General features: G+C 43.2%; 1 protein-coding gene across 15 annotated transcripts in view; it reads left to right on the top strand.

Annotated features, from left to right (window-relative positions):
* Positions 1 to 13,378, top strand: part of KIF1B (kinesin family member 1B) — a 213,454-nt gene that overhangs the window by 82,742 nt on the left and 117,334 nt on the right. For all 15 annotated transcript variants that reach the window (XM_056543037.1, XM_056543038.1, XM_056543028.1 and 12 more), the window contains exons 3-6: positions 2,978 to 3,054; positions 3,231 to 3,410; positions 6,458 to 6,523; positions 13,049 to 13,227. In XM_056543037.1, the coding sequence (XP_056399012.1) occupies positions 2,978 to 3,054; positions 3,231 to 3,410; positions 6,458 to 6,523; positions 13,049 to 13,227 (502 nt within the window). The remainder of the gene's footprint in view (positions 1 to 2,977; positions 3,055 to 3,230; positions 3,411 to 6,457; positions 6,524 to 13,048; positions 13,228 to 13,378) is intronic.

Here is a 13,378-nt window from a genome sequence, read left to right as displayed (position 1 = left end):
CGCTTGTATTCTTTTCTCTCAGGCTGTCTCAAAGGCTGTTCGGGCATGCTGGGAGTTGTAGTTTTGCAACATCTGGAGGCACCCTGGTTGGGAAAAACTGCTAAAGCAGTTCTGTATAGTTTATAATACGTCCGTCAAACTTCACCGATATGAGGGATTATTTAAGGTGAAGCGGCATAAAGTTTTATTGCATCCTATGTTGACTTTGCTTATAGAAAAATGTTGATCTAAGCGTTTCATATATACCTCCTGCGCCTTCCTCCCATGTTCTTGCAGCCCAAAAGGGCATAGTCTGAAATAGTGCTCAGAGTTTGGCGAGGGTGGCTATTTCTGGTGGGGCTGAGACTTCCAGGGAATACAAGGACATTACATCTGCTAGGAACCTTAGCACATACCAGGTGGTGGCCTGATCCCTGCGGCCGTCTGTCAAGTCTTGGGGGTCCTATTCTTACCTGTCCCCCTACTGTCTTCTCACTCTGGCCCAGACAATCATTGTGAATAGAAAACTGTTAATGAACCCTCCACCTATTAAGATGTATCAGCCAAAGTAGGGTTAATTTCAGTGGGTTCCATTTAACCTTAAAGGGGTACTCTGGTGTAAAACTTTTTTTTTCTTTTTAAATGAACTGGTGCCAGAAAGTTAAACAGATTTGTAAATTACTTCTATTAAAAAAATCTTTATCCTACCAGTACTTATTAGCAGCTGTGTGCTACAGAGGGAATTATTTGCTTTTTGAATGTCTTTTTTTGTCTTGTCCACACTGCTCTCTGCTGACACCTCTGTCCGTGTCAGGAACTGTTGGGAGCAGCATAGGTTTGCCATGAGGATTTTCTCCTGCTCTGGACAGTTTCTGTTACAGGCATCAGGTGTCAGCAGAGAGCACTGTGGACATGACAAAAAAGAAATTCAAAAAGCAAAGAATTTCCTCTGTGGCATACAGCTGCTAAAAAGTACTGGAAGGATAAAGATTTTTTTAATAGAAGTCATTTACAAATCTGTTTAACTTTCTAGGCACTAGCTAATAAAAAAAAAAAAAAAAATGTTTTCCACCGGAGTACCCCTTTAAGGTTAAATGGAACCCACTGAAATTAACCCTACTTTGGCTAATACATCTTAATAGGTGGAGGGTTCATTAACAGTTTTCTATTCACAATGATTGTCTAAAGGAAAGGGGATAAGATGTCTGATCATACAGGTGTCGCCGCTGGGAACCTCCTCGATCCCGGGCCGACAGCAGCGGCGTCCGGGACACGGAAGCTTGGAGCTTCCGTGTTCGTGTCCTCACGCCACACCCCCACCATTCATGTCTATGGGAGGGGGCGTGATGGATACTACGTAGCCGTCACGCCTCCTCCCATAGATATGAACGGAGGGTGAGTGGCGGCTTTAGTCGCCAGTCATCCGGCAGCGAGCAGAGTTCCCTCTGTGTATCGGATGACTGGGGTGCCGCAGTGGTGATCGTGGGGTCTGCAGCGGCGGGACCCCCGCGACTAAACATGTTATCCCCTATCCTTTGGATAGGGGATGAGATGTTTTCCAGTAGAGTACACTTTTAAGTGCAGGTTCTGGGTGCCTGGGGGACCATTTTTCTGAGGTTCTAGAACCCTGGATGGACTGGGATTCTAAGATTTTAAGCGTTGGCTTTGCCTCAATTCTGGGTTTCTGTGTTAATTTCAGGTCCCATGATAATTGTCATAGTTTTGGATCCATGGTTGTCGCTGTTGCCTTGTTCTTTCTTGTTGGGTAATGATGGTGTTATAGAGTCCATAGCTGACAAAGCTTTCATCATTTTGGGTCCATGGTTGTCATCAATGCCTTTGATTTTGGTTACTTGGTAATGGACCTGATCAGGTTCTCATTTCCTATGTGATGATGATGTCATGATTTTGAGTCCACGGTTCTTATTGGCTTGTTCTTGGTTGCTGGGTGACAGTGTTGCTACTGGTTGGGATTCATGATGGTCATTGTTACCTTGCTTTGATTGCTAGGTGAGGGTATTGCCATGGTCCTTGATTTATGTTTTTACAGTGGTCCTGGATCCCTAGCTAATCGTAATGTCATTGTTTACGATCTGTGGTTGTTTGTTCTTAGATGATGGTGTTAAAATAATTCTGGGTCCATGCTTCTTGTAGCAGCTACCTTATTCATGGTCTCCAGGAAACGACGGCACCATCAACATCCAGAACCACGACAATATCCGGCACAACCGCCGGGAAACTGACAACCATAGGACCAAAACCACGGCACAACCAAAACCAACAGGTCATCAAGCATGGCATCACCACCAAGGAATCCAGAACAAGACAACAATGGATTCAAAACTATGGCATCAACAACATCCAGGACCATGCCAATATCATGGCAACACCGTCAACCAGTGACCCAAAACAATGCGACAACAACTACATTCAAGGATCTATCACAACTCTGGTACCCAGAATCATGGTCAAATTGTTACCCAGAGACCCAGAACAATAAGGTTTTTGGGTCTCTGGGTGGCAATGTTACCATGGTTCTGATTACCTGGGCATTGTCATGGATCCTTAGATTTATTTTAAAATTCTGGGCCCCTGGCTGACGGTGCTGTTATGATATTGGCATGGTTCTAAATGTTGATGGTGCCATAGTTTTGATCCATTTTTTTGTTCTGGATTCCTTGGTCGTGTTGTCATGCTTTGTGACCTCTTAGTTGTGGTGGTGCAGTGGTTCTGGTCTTATGTTTGTCAGTTTCCCTGTGGTTGTTTACCCTGTGTATTTGTCAGTTTCCCTGTGGTTGTGTACCCTGGGTATTTGTCAGTTTCCCTGTGGTTGTGTACCCTGGGTATTTGTGGTGCCATGGTCCTGACACTGGGTGCTTGGGTTTCCATAGCATTTGGACCTGTATAACCACACCCACATATAAATTACTTTGCATGTTTATGGGCTAGATGGCTGCTTAATAACAATTTTCACACACTTCTTATTTTCTAATTCTAGGTATTCTCAATCCAAAGAACCCCAAGGAACCAGCCAAAAGTTTCAGCTTTGACTACTCCTACTGGTCTCACACCTCGGTAAGTCACCACAATGTTGCCTGTAGAAACCCTACATCATTGCAAAGACCAGAAAGATGGTCCTGTCTATTGACTAGTAGGTCATCTCTGAAATGGCGTTGCCCGTTGGTGTATTCGTTTGCTCACCCATATGGCAAGGCACACTGACCGATGATGTCACTTCTCTCTTTATACAGCCCGATGACCCCTGCTTTGCATCCCAGAGCCGCGTGTACAATGACATCGGAAAGGAGATGCTGGAACACGCCTTCGAGGGCTACAACGTGTGTATATTTGCCTACGGGCAGACAGGTGCTGGCAAGTCCTATACGATGATGGGTAAACAGGAGGAGACACAGGCGGGCATTATCCCTCAGGTACATTCCTTGTCTGATCATTCTCATCCGGCTCTGTCTTTAGCGGGGCTTGTAAATCTCCTCTTATCTGACATGCACACACAGGCTTCAGCACATTTTATAGGTTGCTAGTTAAACTAGACATCTTTATAGAGGATGGGATAAAACTGAAGAGAACAGAGAGCATGCCTGCAAATGTTGCCCCTATTGGGTTAAAACCCATGTCCAACTATTGCAGGACAGCCACGTTATCTACTGTGCAACCTTGTACCAGAGGCATAACTTGTAGTTTCTGGACCCCATCTGGGCAATATCTGCAACAAGGCCCCATGTGCCAAATAGAATATTGGTCTCTTATGGGCCAGATGTGCTTTGGGGCCCCCTTAGGCACCAGGGACCTGGTGCGACTGCTATCTCTGCACCCCCTAAAGCTACGTCCCTGCCTTGTACCGTCTTTGTATCTATATAATGTTGTGTTTACGATGGAGCCACATGTAGATACTTTCCCATCTTAGATATTTATGGCTTATTGTTTCCCAACCAGTGTGCCTCCAGCTGTTGCAAAACTACATCTCCCAGCATGCCCGGACAGCCAACGGCTGTCCGGGCATGCCGGGAGGTGTTGTTTTGCAACAGCTGGAGGCACACTGGTTTGGAAAAACACTGGCTTCACCTATTGGTACTAAGGATCCCCACCAATTTGTAGTAGAAATGAGGTTACGTGTGAAGTCTGTTTTCATTATAAATAAGGTAGAGGTGCTAGATGGTTTCTGTATTTCCCATTTTCTATAATTGATGGTGAGCGCATATGCACTATCACCTCTTCCCCAAAAACGGAACTGGACACCCCTGTTTTAAATAGGCACTGTCAAATATAAAAACTTTGTATATGTTGTACATCTTGGCAAAAGAATAGTTTTTGTAATATATATATAGAAAAAAATCACATTTTGTTAAAGAAAACTGCCTTCAAAAATCCCACCACTAGGGGTCCCCATACCTCCTGGGACACTGAGCCCAACAGCAGCATGAGGGTGTCCAAGGGTCATGGACACAAGATGATTGATTGACAAGGCTGCGGGAGGAACACAGCTTGCAACACTGTTGTAACACAGAGTATTACCAAACATGTGCCTCCAGCTGTTGCAAAACTACAACTCCAAGCATGTCTAGACAGTCAAAGGATGTCTGGGCATTCTGGGAGTTGTTGTTTTGCAAAAGCTGTTGGCAGACAGCTGAAGGCAACACTGCTGCAAAAAAGTTATCCAAACAGTGTACCCACAACTATTCCAAACCTACAAGTCCCAGCATTACAGGACTGCATAAGCATGAGGCTGTTTTCACACTATAGATAAAGCTTAATTACAAACGGATGTTAAGGCTCTCATTTTTTTAACATTTTTTATAATTTTTTTTGGCTATTAACGTCCGTTATTTTAATGGAGCCTAACGTGAGGCATAACGGGTACAGAGGATCCCACTTGGATTCACTTGAATAGGATTCTCTAACGTCCGTTATTGCGCACATTATTCCGCCGGAGAATAGCGGGAGAAAAAGTCGTCCCAAGCACAATTTTTTCTTCCACTATCTTCCAATGGATCTGCTACTGACGGGCAGTAGCGGGAACTTTCTATAGTGTGAAAGTAGCCTGACACACATGAATGACATAGGAAGATGTAAGTTATACACTCGCCATATTGTGTTTGGTTGTAGAGTACAGGCAGTCTCCAAAAATCACTGTGTGTGTGTGGGTACAGCATAAAACCAGAGTGGAAAGGGTTACAGAGCAGGGCTGCCATGCTCCTCCAAGAGCAGTGAGTCAGAATAGGGAGGGAGGGGGAGGAGTCATCACAGTGCAGGCAAGAGAAGGGCACGCCCCCTCCCTTTTGAGATAATTGAAAAGACATTGAGCAGCTGTAATATGCTACTTTATAGGGAAATATGGGTGATAGAGACATAAAAAATACATGTACATGATCAGGATGTGGTACTGAATTGGATATTTGATGAATAGCATAGATTAGGGCATTGAGTATTGGAAATTGATTACATCACATCATCAGCTACTATTCAAGTGGTTGTCCGGTGAAAGAAACAACCTGTGTATGGTGTCAAAAAGTATAATAAAGCAAATTACTAGAGTCATTTAATGTTATTAGCTATTCTGCACAGATGTCCCATTATCAGCTGATGTCTCGTCACACTCTGTGAAAGCAGAGCTCTCGTCCCTGCACACCCCTCCCCTCCTGTCTGCTCAGGATGAGACCATTTATGTGGAGGTGGCAGCTCATATTACTACTTATTAAATATTAAGGCAGCAACAAGCCTGTCTCACTCACAGTACTTTCAGTCAGAACAGGTAAACTGCTGTCATATCTGAGAAAAGCTTCCTGCTGCCTTAAAATCTAGTGAGCCGTACTATGAGCTCCCCCCTCTTCACATCAATGGGGTATCCTAAGCAGACAGGATGGGACATCACGGCTACAAGCCAGACAGCTCAGCTGATAAGGGGAGATTGGTGCAGTATGGCTGATAACATTATATTAATAAGTTGCTGTATTATATTTTTTGACACCATACACAGGTTGTTTCTTTCTCTGGACAACCCCTTTAAAGGAGCATTCCCATATCCTATCGTGATGGCACCATGATGGGGAAACTCCATTCCTTTATTACAGTTTTGGTCTGAACTCTTAAGAATGAAGAAGCTGAGGCGCTGATTCAGCACCGCAGCACCTTCTCAGTCTTTCCATGCACAACATCCACCCACTGTGCAGGGAACTGCAGCACAGCCCTATTCGAGTGAATGGGGCCATCTGCAGTTTTCTGCACAGCCAGGTGGATAGGGGTGGCTCTGTTGTGCAGGAAAAAAATTGTGAAGGGGCTGTAATGCTGAATCACACCTTGGGTTCTTCAGGTTTAGGGGGTCTCCTACTCAGACCCTGACCAGTCTCGGACTGGTGGCATATCCTAGTGCTTTGTTAACGTTTTTTTGCGACAGGAATGCCCCTTTAACTATATTTCCCCAACTTTCCTCTTAACCCATATTGTGTTTTTCTTTCCCCAGCTCTGCGAGGAACTGTTTGAAAAAATAAATTGTAATAACAACGATGATGTCTCATTCTCCGTAGAGGTGAGTAGTCACAGGACATCACGACTGACATTGCATCCGTATTCTAGCATGATCTGTAGATCACTGAGAAATGTCTCTGCCCTCTCCAATCTTTGCATGATGGGAGTTTTAGTTTTGCAGCATGGGAAGCCTAACAGGGGACATTAGGGCAGTGTTTCCCAACCAGTGTGCCTCCAGCTGTGGCAAAACTACAACTCCCAGCATGCCTGGACAGCCTTTGGCTGTCCAGGCATGCTAGGAGTTGTAGTTTTGCCACAGCTGGAGGCACACTGGTTGGGAAACACTGAGTTAGGGACACTTGTCTATATCATGTGTTGCCGGTGAGATGCTAGCTTTTATCGATTATAATTCACGTTATGGCGCAAAAGCTCATACCTGATTGGATGAGATTTTGGCGGATATATAACCATGTATGAATGTTTTCTTGCTCTGTGCTGCACATTCTCCTTTAGTACAGCTCCCTAACAACCCTGCAGGGTATCTATGACTATCATCCTTTCTCGTTGTCATCCCCGCCCGACTATATTGTCGTTCCGCCCCGCCGCGCTTTGTGATTATATAAGATTACATGCCGCCACGCAAAGTGCCGGTTCATGTGGTATCAGTGCCGGCAGGTTGTAGCACTTTCTGGGCATTAAGCGGGTTTGTCATTGCAGCTTATGGAGTCTGGATAATTGCAGGTTCCGATAACAAGGTCAGTTCTTTTATCTACGTCAGACAAGTAAATTTAGCTCGGATGAAGGAAATCCGTCAGCTGGGAATCGCTGCAGGGCAAAGGTATTAAGTAGGACCCTGCGTCCATGGAAATGGCAATGACTAATGCGGAGTCATGGGGCCCTTCTGACTATTAGTTAATAGTCCCTTTAATTCAAATAGTCAGTCAGCTAGCTGCTGAATATTTCGATGACATCCTGTAGATATATTTTCATATACAGTATTGCTAAGAGAACCTGGTAGCCGCAATTCATGTTCCATACCGCTGGAACTCTTAGATAGCTTTAAGTACCTTTCATGTATGTGTCTGTGCTTCTATAACGTATAAAATAGCTTTTTTTTTTCCATCCCTATCCTAAGCTTGATTTACAATCAGTTGGAAGCCAAGCCCTGTCTCTAAATCTTGGTTCTGTGCCATACAGACAAATTGTGGGCAGGTGCAAGATTTGGAAACAGGGCTCTGCTTCCAACTGACTGTCAATCAAGCAGGGGCAGGGATGAGAGGGGGAGCGCAGAAGCATTCCACACTGCAGCACTTTATGGTCTTGGGAACGCCTCCTCCGTCTCTTTGCTCCAAACTGCTGACACTGATAGATAGCTGTTAGGACAAAGAGACACATGGTGCTGTTCATATATCGGTCTGTGCTTCCATAACAGAGAAAAAAATGCTTTTGTTCTGTGGTACAGAGTGTAAAAAGAGATGTACCCAAGCCTCTGGAGTGCTGAGACCTGGAACGCCTCCCCGCTCTCCCTCCCATTTCTATCCTATGTTTGATTGACAGTCAACTAGAAGCCGCACCCTGTCTCCAAATCTCTGTTCTGTGCTTTACAAACAAATAGTGTTCCGGTGCAAGATTTGGAAACAGGGCTGGGCTTCCAGCTGACTGTCAATCAAGCAGGGGCAGGGATGAGAGGGGGAGGCATTCCAGTCTGCAGTACTTTATGGACTTGGGAATGTCTCCTTGTCTCTTTACACCAGTGAATGAAAGCATTTTTTTTTTACATTATTGATGTACAGACAGATTTATGAAAAGTACCATGTGCCCGAAGAGTGTCAGCAGTTTTTTGAAGGTGAATTGCAGCTGACAGATTACTAAAGGGGTTATCCAGGATTAGAGAAGTGGAGACCCCCAGGATTAGAAAAACAGAGCTGTCCCCCTCGAAAAAAAAAAAAAAAACAGCTCACTTCTATTGAAGTCAATGGAGCCACGTTTTAATACCACTTGCAACCTGAAGACAGGTGTGGTGCTGTTTTTGGAAGAAATTAGCTCTGTTTTGCTATCCCTGCTATTCACTTCAATATGACATTTCACAGAGGGTCGTGCATTACACATTAATGTTGCGGCATACAGTGGCGGGAGCCCTTCATTTTAAGGGCTCCTGTTGATTATATTGGATCTTTCTCGTTAGCATTGCATTACAATTTGCTCTATCAGCACCAAAAATCATACATTATTTATAGGAATTGATTCCCTTTAAAAAAAAAATCCATATCTGGCTGTTACCTCTTCCACGAGACGTGTGAAGGAATCTTTCACCTTTTACCCATTTTCAGCCTCTGTCCCATCCCCCTCAAATAAGTCTGACCTACAGATTATTGATGATCCGTCTGGGATCATTGATGGTCTGTGTTCGCAACCAGGGTGCCTCCAGCTGTTGCAAAACTACAACTCCCAGCATGTCCGGACAGCCTACGGCTGTCCGGGCATGCTGGGAGTTGTAGTTTGGCAACAGCTGGAGCAGAATAAATTCTGTAGAATAAATTCTAAACCATGGAACAGATTTCGTTTGGTTGGAACCAGTTGCTTTAGCCCAATACCAGTTAAAGGGGTAGTCCAGTGGAATTTTTTTTTTTTTAATCAACTGGTGCCAGAAATTACTTCGATTAAAAAAAATCTTAATCCTTCCAGTCCTTATTAGCTGCTGAATACTACAGAGGAAATTATTTTCTTTTTGGAACACAGAGCTCTCTGCTGACATCACGAGCACAGTGCTCTCTGCTGATATCTCTGTCAATTTTAGGAACTGTCCAGAGTAGGAGAAAATCACCATAGAAAACATATGCTGCTCTGGACACTTCCTAAAATGGACAGAGATGTCAGCAGAGAGCACTGTGGTCATGATGTCAGCAGAGAGCTCTGTGTTCCAAAAAGAAAATAATTTCCTCTGTAGTATTCAGCAGCTAATAAGTACTGGAAGGATTGATATTTTTTTATAGAAGTAATTTACAAATCTGTTTAACTTTCTGGCACCAGTTGATTCAAAAATAAAAAATAAAAATAAAAAGTTTTCCACTGGAGTACCCCTTTAACTTGCTTTATTTCATCCAAATCCCAAACGCATTTTGGGAGGAGACCTCCTTCATCAGGCACAAGGACATGAAAGAGCTCACATCTAGAGATGAGCGAACTTACAGTAAATTTGATTCGTCACGAACTTCTCGGCTCGGCAGTTGATGACTTTTCCTGCATAAATTAGTTCAGCTTTCAGGTGCTCCGGTGGGCTGGAAAAGGTGGATACAGTCCTAGGAGACTCTTTCCTAGGAATGTATCCACCTTTTCCAGCCCACCGGAGCACCTGAAGGCTGAACTAATTTACGCAGGATAAGTATCAACTGCCGAGCCGAGAAGTTCGTGACGAATCGAATTTACTGTAAGTTCGCTCATCTCTACTCACATCATAGAGAATCCACATGTATATATACCCACATAGTAATGGTGGCAATATATACTGAACACACCTATTTAAAAAGAAAAAAAAAAAGGTTTCCACCGGAGTACCCCTTTAACAAATCAGCAGATTTCTAGGGTATTTAGTATGTATTTGAATGTATTCACAACAGGTCCATTGTATCAAGATGCCCAGACTAAAGCATTCTGGGAAGTAGATGTTATGGAGATAATAATGGATTTGATTACAGCCTTCTGAACCGCAGCATGCTTTACATTTTATATGCACGGGTATAAACTGCGCTTACGATTATCCCAGATCCAGGGCTTTCCGCCGCTGGTTATATGCAGCAATTGAAGATCCCAACTCCTAGTGAATTATTCATCGCTTCCTTCTAAAAGTTTAATGCATACATTACTAATGCTCACATAAGAGCCAAATGGCTTCTTACCCATTCAGATTATTACAAAAGATTTTTATTTATTTATTTATATTTCCCCACAATGATGAAGTTTCAGTCTGTCGAGTCTATAAATGAAAATACATGGTAACCGCTATTGGATGCGTCAATGCATTGTTTTCTGCTTTGTGTATTGTAAAGACTATTTTTTATTTTTTTGTTGCTCCAATGCATTTTCAATAAAGAAACTGAAGAAACATTGCAAAAAAATAAAAATAAATAAATAAATTTGGTATGATGTATACAGCTCCTATGCAGACCTGTGTGTCTCTATGGCATCAGACTACAAATGATCCCTGTGTTGACTGATGCAGCAGTCATGTGTTACTACCATAGAAACATAGAACGTGTCGGCAGATAAGAACCATTTGGCCCATCTAGTCTGCCCAATATTCTGAATACTATGAATAGGCTGTGGCCCTATCGTATATAAAGGATAGTCTTATGCCTGTCCCTGTCTAAAAGGAAGGCTAGCCTTATGCCTATCCCGATCTTATATGAAGGATAGCCTTATACCTATTCCTATCTTATATGAAGGATAGCCTTGTGCCTATCCCTATCTTATGTGAAGGATAGCCCTATACCTATCCTCATCTTATATGAAGGATAGCCTTATGCCTATCCCTATCTTAAATGGTGGGTAGCCTTATGCCTGTCCCTATCTTATATGAAGGATAGCCATATGCGTGTCTCTAGCTTATATGAAGGATAGCCTTATGCCTAACCCTATCTTATATGAAGGATAGCCTTATACCTATCCCTATCTTATATGAGCAATAGTCATATGCGTGTCTCCTCTATCTTATATGAAGAATAGCCTTATGCCGATCCCTATCTTATATGAAGGATAGCCCTATACCTATCCCTATCTTATATGAAGGATAGCCTTATACCTATCCCTATCTTATATGAAGGATAGCCTTATACCTATCCCTATCTTATATGAAGGATAGCCTTATACCTATCCCTATCTTATATGAAGGATAGTCATATGCGTGTCTCCTCTATCTTGAATGAAGAATAGCCTTATACCTATCCCTATCTTATATGAAGCATAGCCTTATGTATATCCCTATCTTATATGAAGGATAGCCTTATACCAATCTCTATCTTATATGAAGGATAGCCTTATAACAATCTCTAGCTTATATGAAGCATAGCCTTATGCATGTCCCTATTTTATAGGAAGGATAGCCTTATACCTATCTTATATGAAGCATAGCCTTATGCATGGCCCTATCTTATATGAAGGATAGCCTTATGCTTATCCCATGCATGATTAAACTCCTTCACTGTATTTGCAGCGACCACTTCTGCAGGAAGGCTATTCCATGCATCCACTACCCTCTCAATAAAGTAATACTTCCTGATATTACTGCAGAAACCCTTTCTCTCTAATATACAACTATGTCCTCTTGTGGTAGTTTTTCTTTTTTTAAATCTCTTCTCCTTTACTGTTTTAATTCCCTTTATGTGTTTAAAACTTTCTATCATATCCCCTCTGTCTTGTCTTTTTTTTATTCCCACTGCTCCTCCTCTCTGCCGGAGTGAACAGAAGGAACAGACTAACACATGACTGCAGGATCAGACTACACAGGGTCTGTTTGTATTCTGTAACCATGGTGACACATGGTTTAGTATAGGAGCTGTAGACACAAAACAGTAGTTGTACCTGTCATTAAAGGGGTGCTCCGGGGAAGTTAAGAAAAATAAAAATCAGCACAAAAATAAAAGCCACCACAATACCTGTTCCGTGTCCCCTCTAGTTATCCATGTGGTTTTGGCAGCTCTTGTGGCCCCTGTAGTCTCCATAATATTATTTTTCCTTGCTTGCAGCCCAGACTACAAATCCCAGAAGTCAGTTCAGCTCTGTGTAATGGCTGCCAGCCAATTGCTTTCACTATCTGTGTGCATGCTGTGTTGTCAGCAGCACACATTACATGTCCTTTCTTTTAAACTATCCTTCCCCTCCCCCCCCCCCCCCCAGCAATAAATCATGCAATGCTCAGAATGGCAGCAGTCAGTGATAATGGCTACAGCAGGAAAAGAGCAGTGTTATGTGCTGTGTTGTGACTGAGAATCTTCACTTTGCTTCTCTGCCGGCACACAGGGAGGGGAGTATGAGCGGAGGTGTGCTTGAGAAATCACGTGGTGTTTGTCTTCCAGGAGGGTGGGGGATCTGATTATGACGTCTTTCTCTCACTCCCTGCATGTAAGTGACAGCTGAAAGAGGGAAACTGCTCTATATAGCTAATGAATGATATTTAAACAAATAGGTTGGTGAGAGGGAAAGGATGGGCCATGGGTTTAGATCCCCAGAGTACCCCTTTAAGAAAAAACTTAAGTCATGTCGTAGAGATATGTCAAAAGTTTTGAATGGTTACGGACTCTGTGCTGGAAGAAGATAAGGAGCAGGGAAAAGTGCAAGGTAGGGTCCTTCATTCCACGACTTGCGGCATTCTTTTACCAACTTCTCTGGACAGGCTTTTTCCTGCTTGTTCTCCTGATTGGTGGAGGTCACAGCACTGAGACCCAGAATGGCCCAAACTCTTGAAGTGTCTCTATGACAAGACAATTTTTTTTTTTTGTCCGTATTAGAGTCCTTCAGATTTTTGAATGATGAGAATCCTATCACTAACATACATTTTTCTGCTCTAATCCCCTTTTTTTGTTCTTAACAGGTTAGCTATATGGAAATTTACTGTGAGCGAGTCCGGGACCTGCTAAATCCTAAGAACAAAGGTAATCTGCGGGTGAGGGAACATCCACTGCTAGGGCCTTATGTAGAAGACTTGTCCAAGCTGGCAGTCACCTCGTACACGGATATTGCGGACTTAATGGATGCAGGAAATAAAGCCAGGTAGGTGCTGTTCTTGTGGCTATCATGTTTGTCCATGTGGCCGCTGATCACTGAGCATGTGGTAGCCATCTGATCACGGGTCCGGCTTCTTTACTTTCATAGTGGTTGACCACTTTGGGTAATAGGTTTATCACTTCATCCACAGACTTCT

The sequence above is a fragment of the Hyla sarda genome, chromosome 10 (assembly GCF_029499605.1).
Source record: "Hyla sarda isolate aHylSar1 chromosome 10, aHylSar1.hap1, whole genome shotgun sequence".
NCBI classification, from domain to species: Eukaryota; Metazoa; Chordata; class Amphibia; order Anura; family Hylidae; genus Hyla; species Hyla sarda.
The sequence above is the reverse complement of the archived record's forward strand: the minus strand, read 5'-3'. Positions and strand labels throughout refer to the sequence as shown.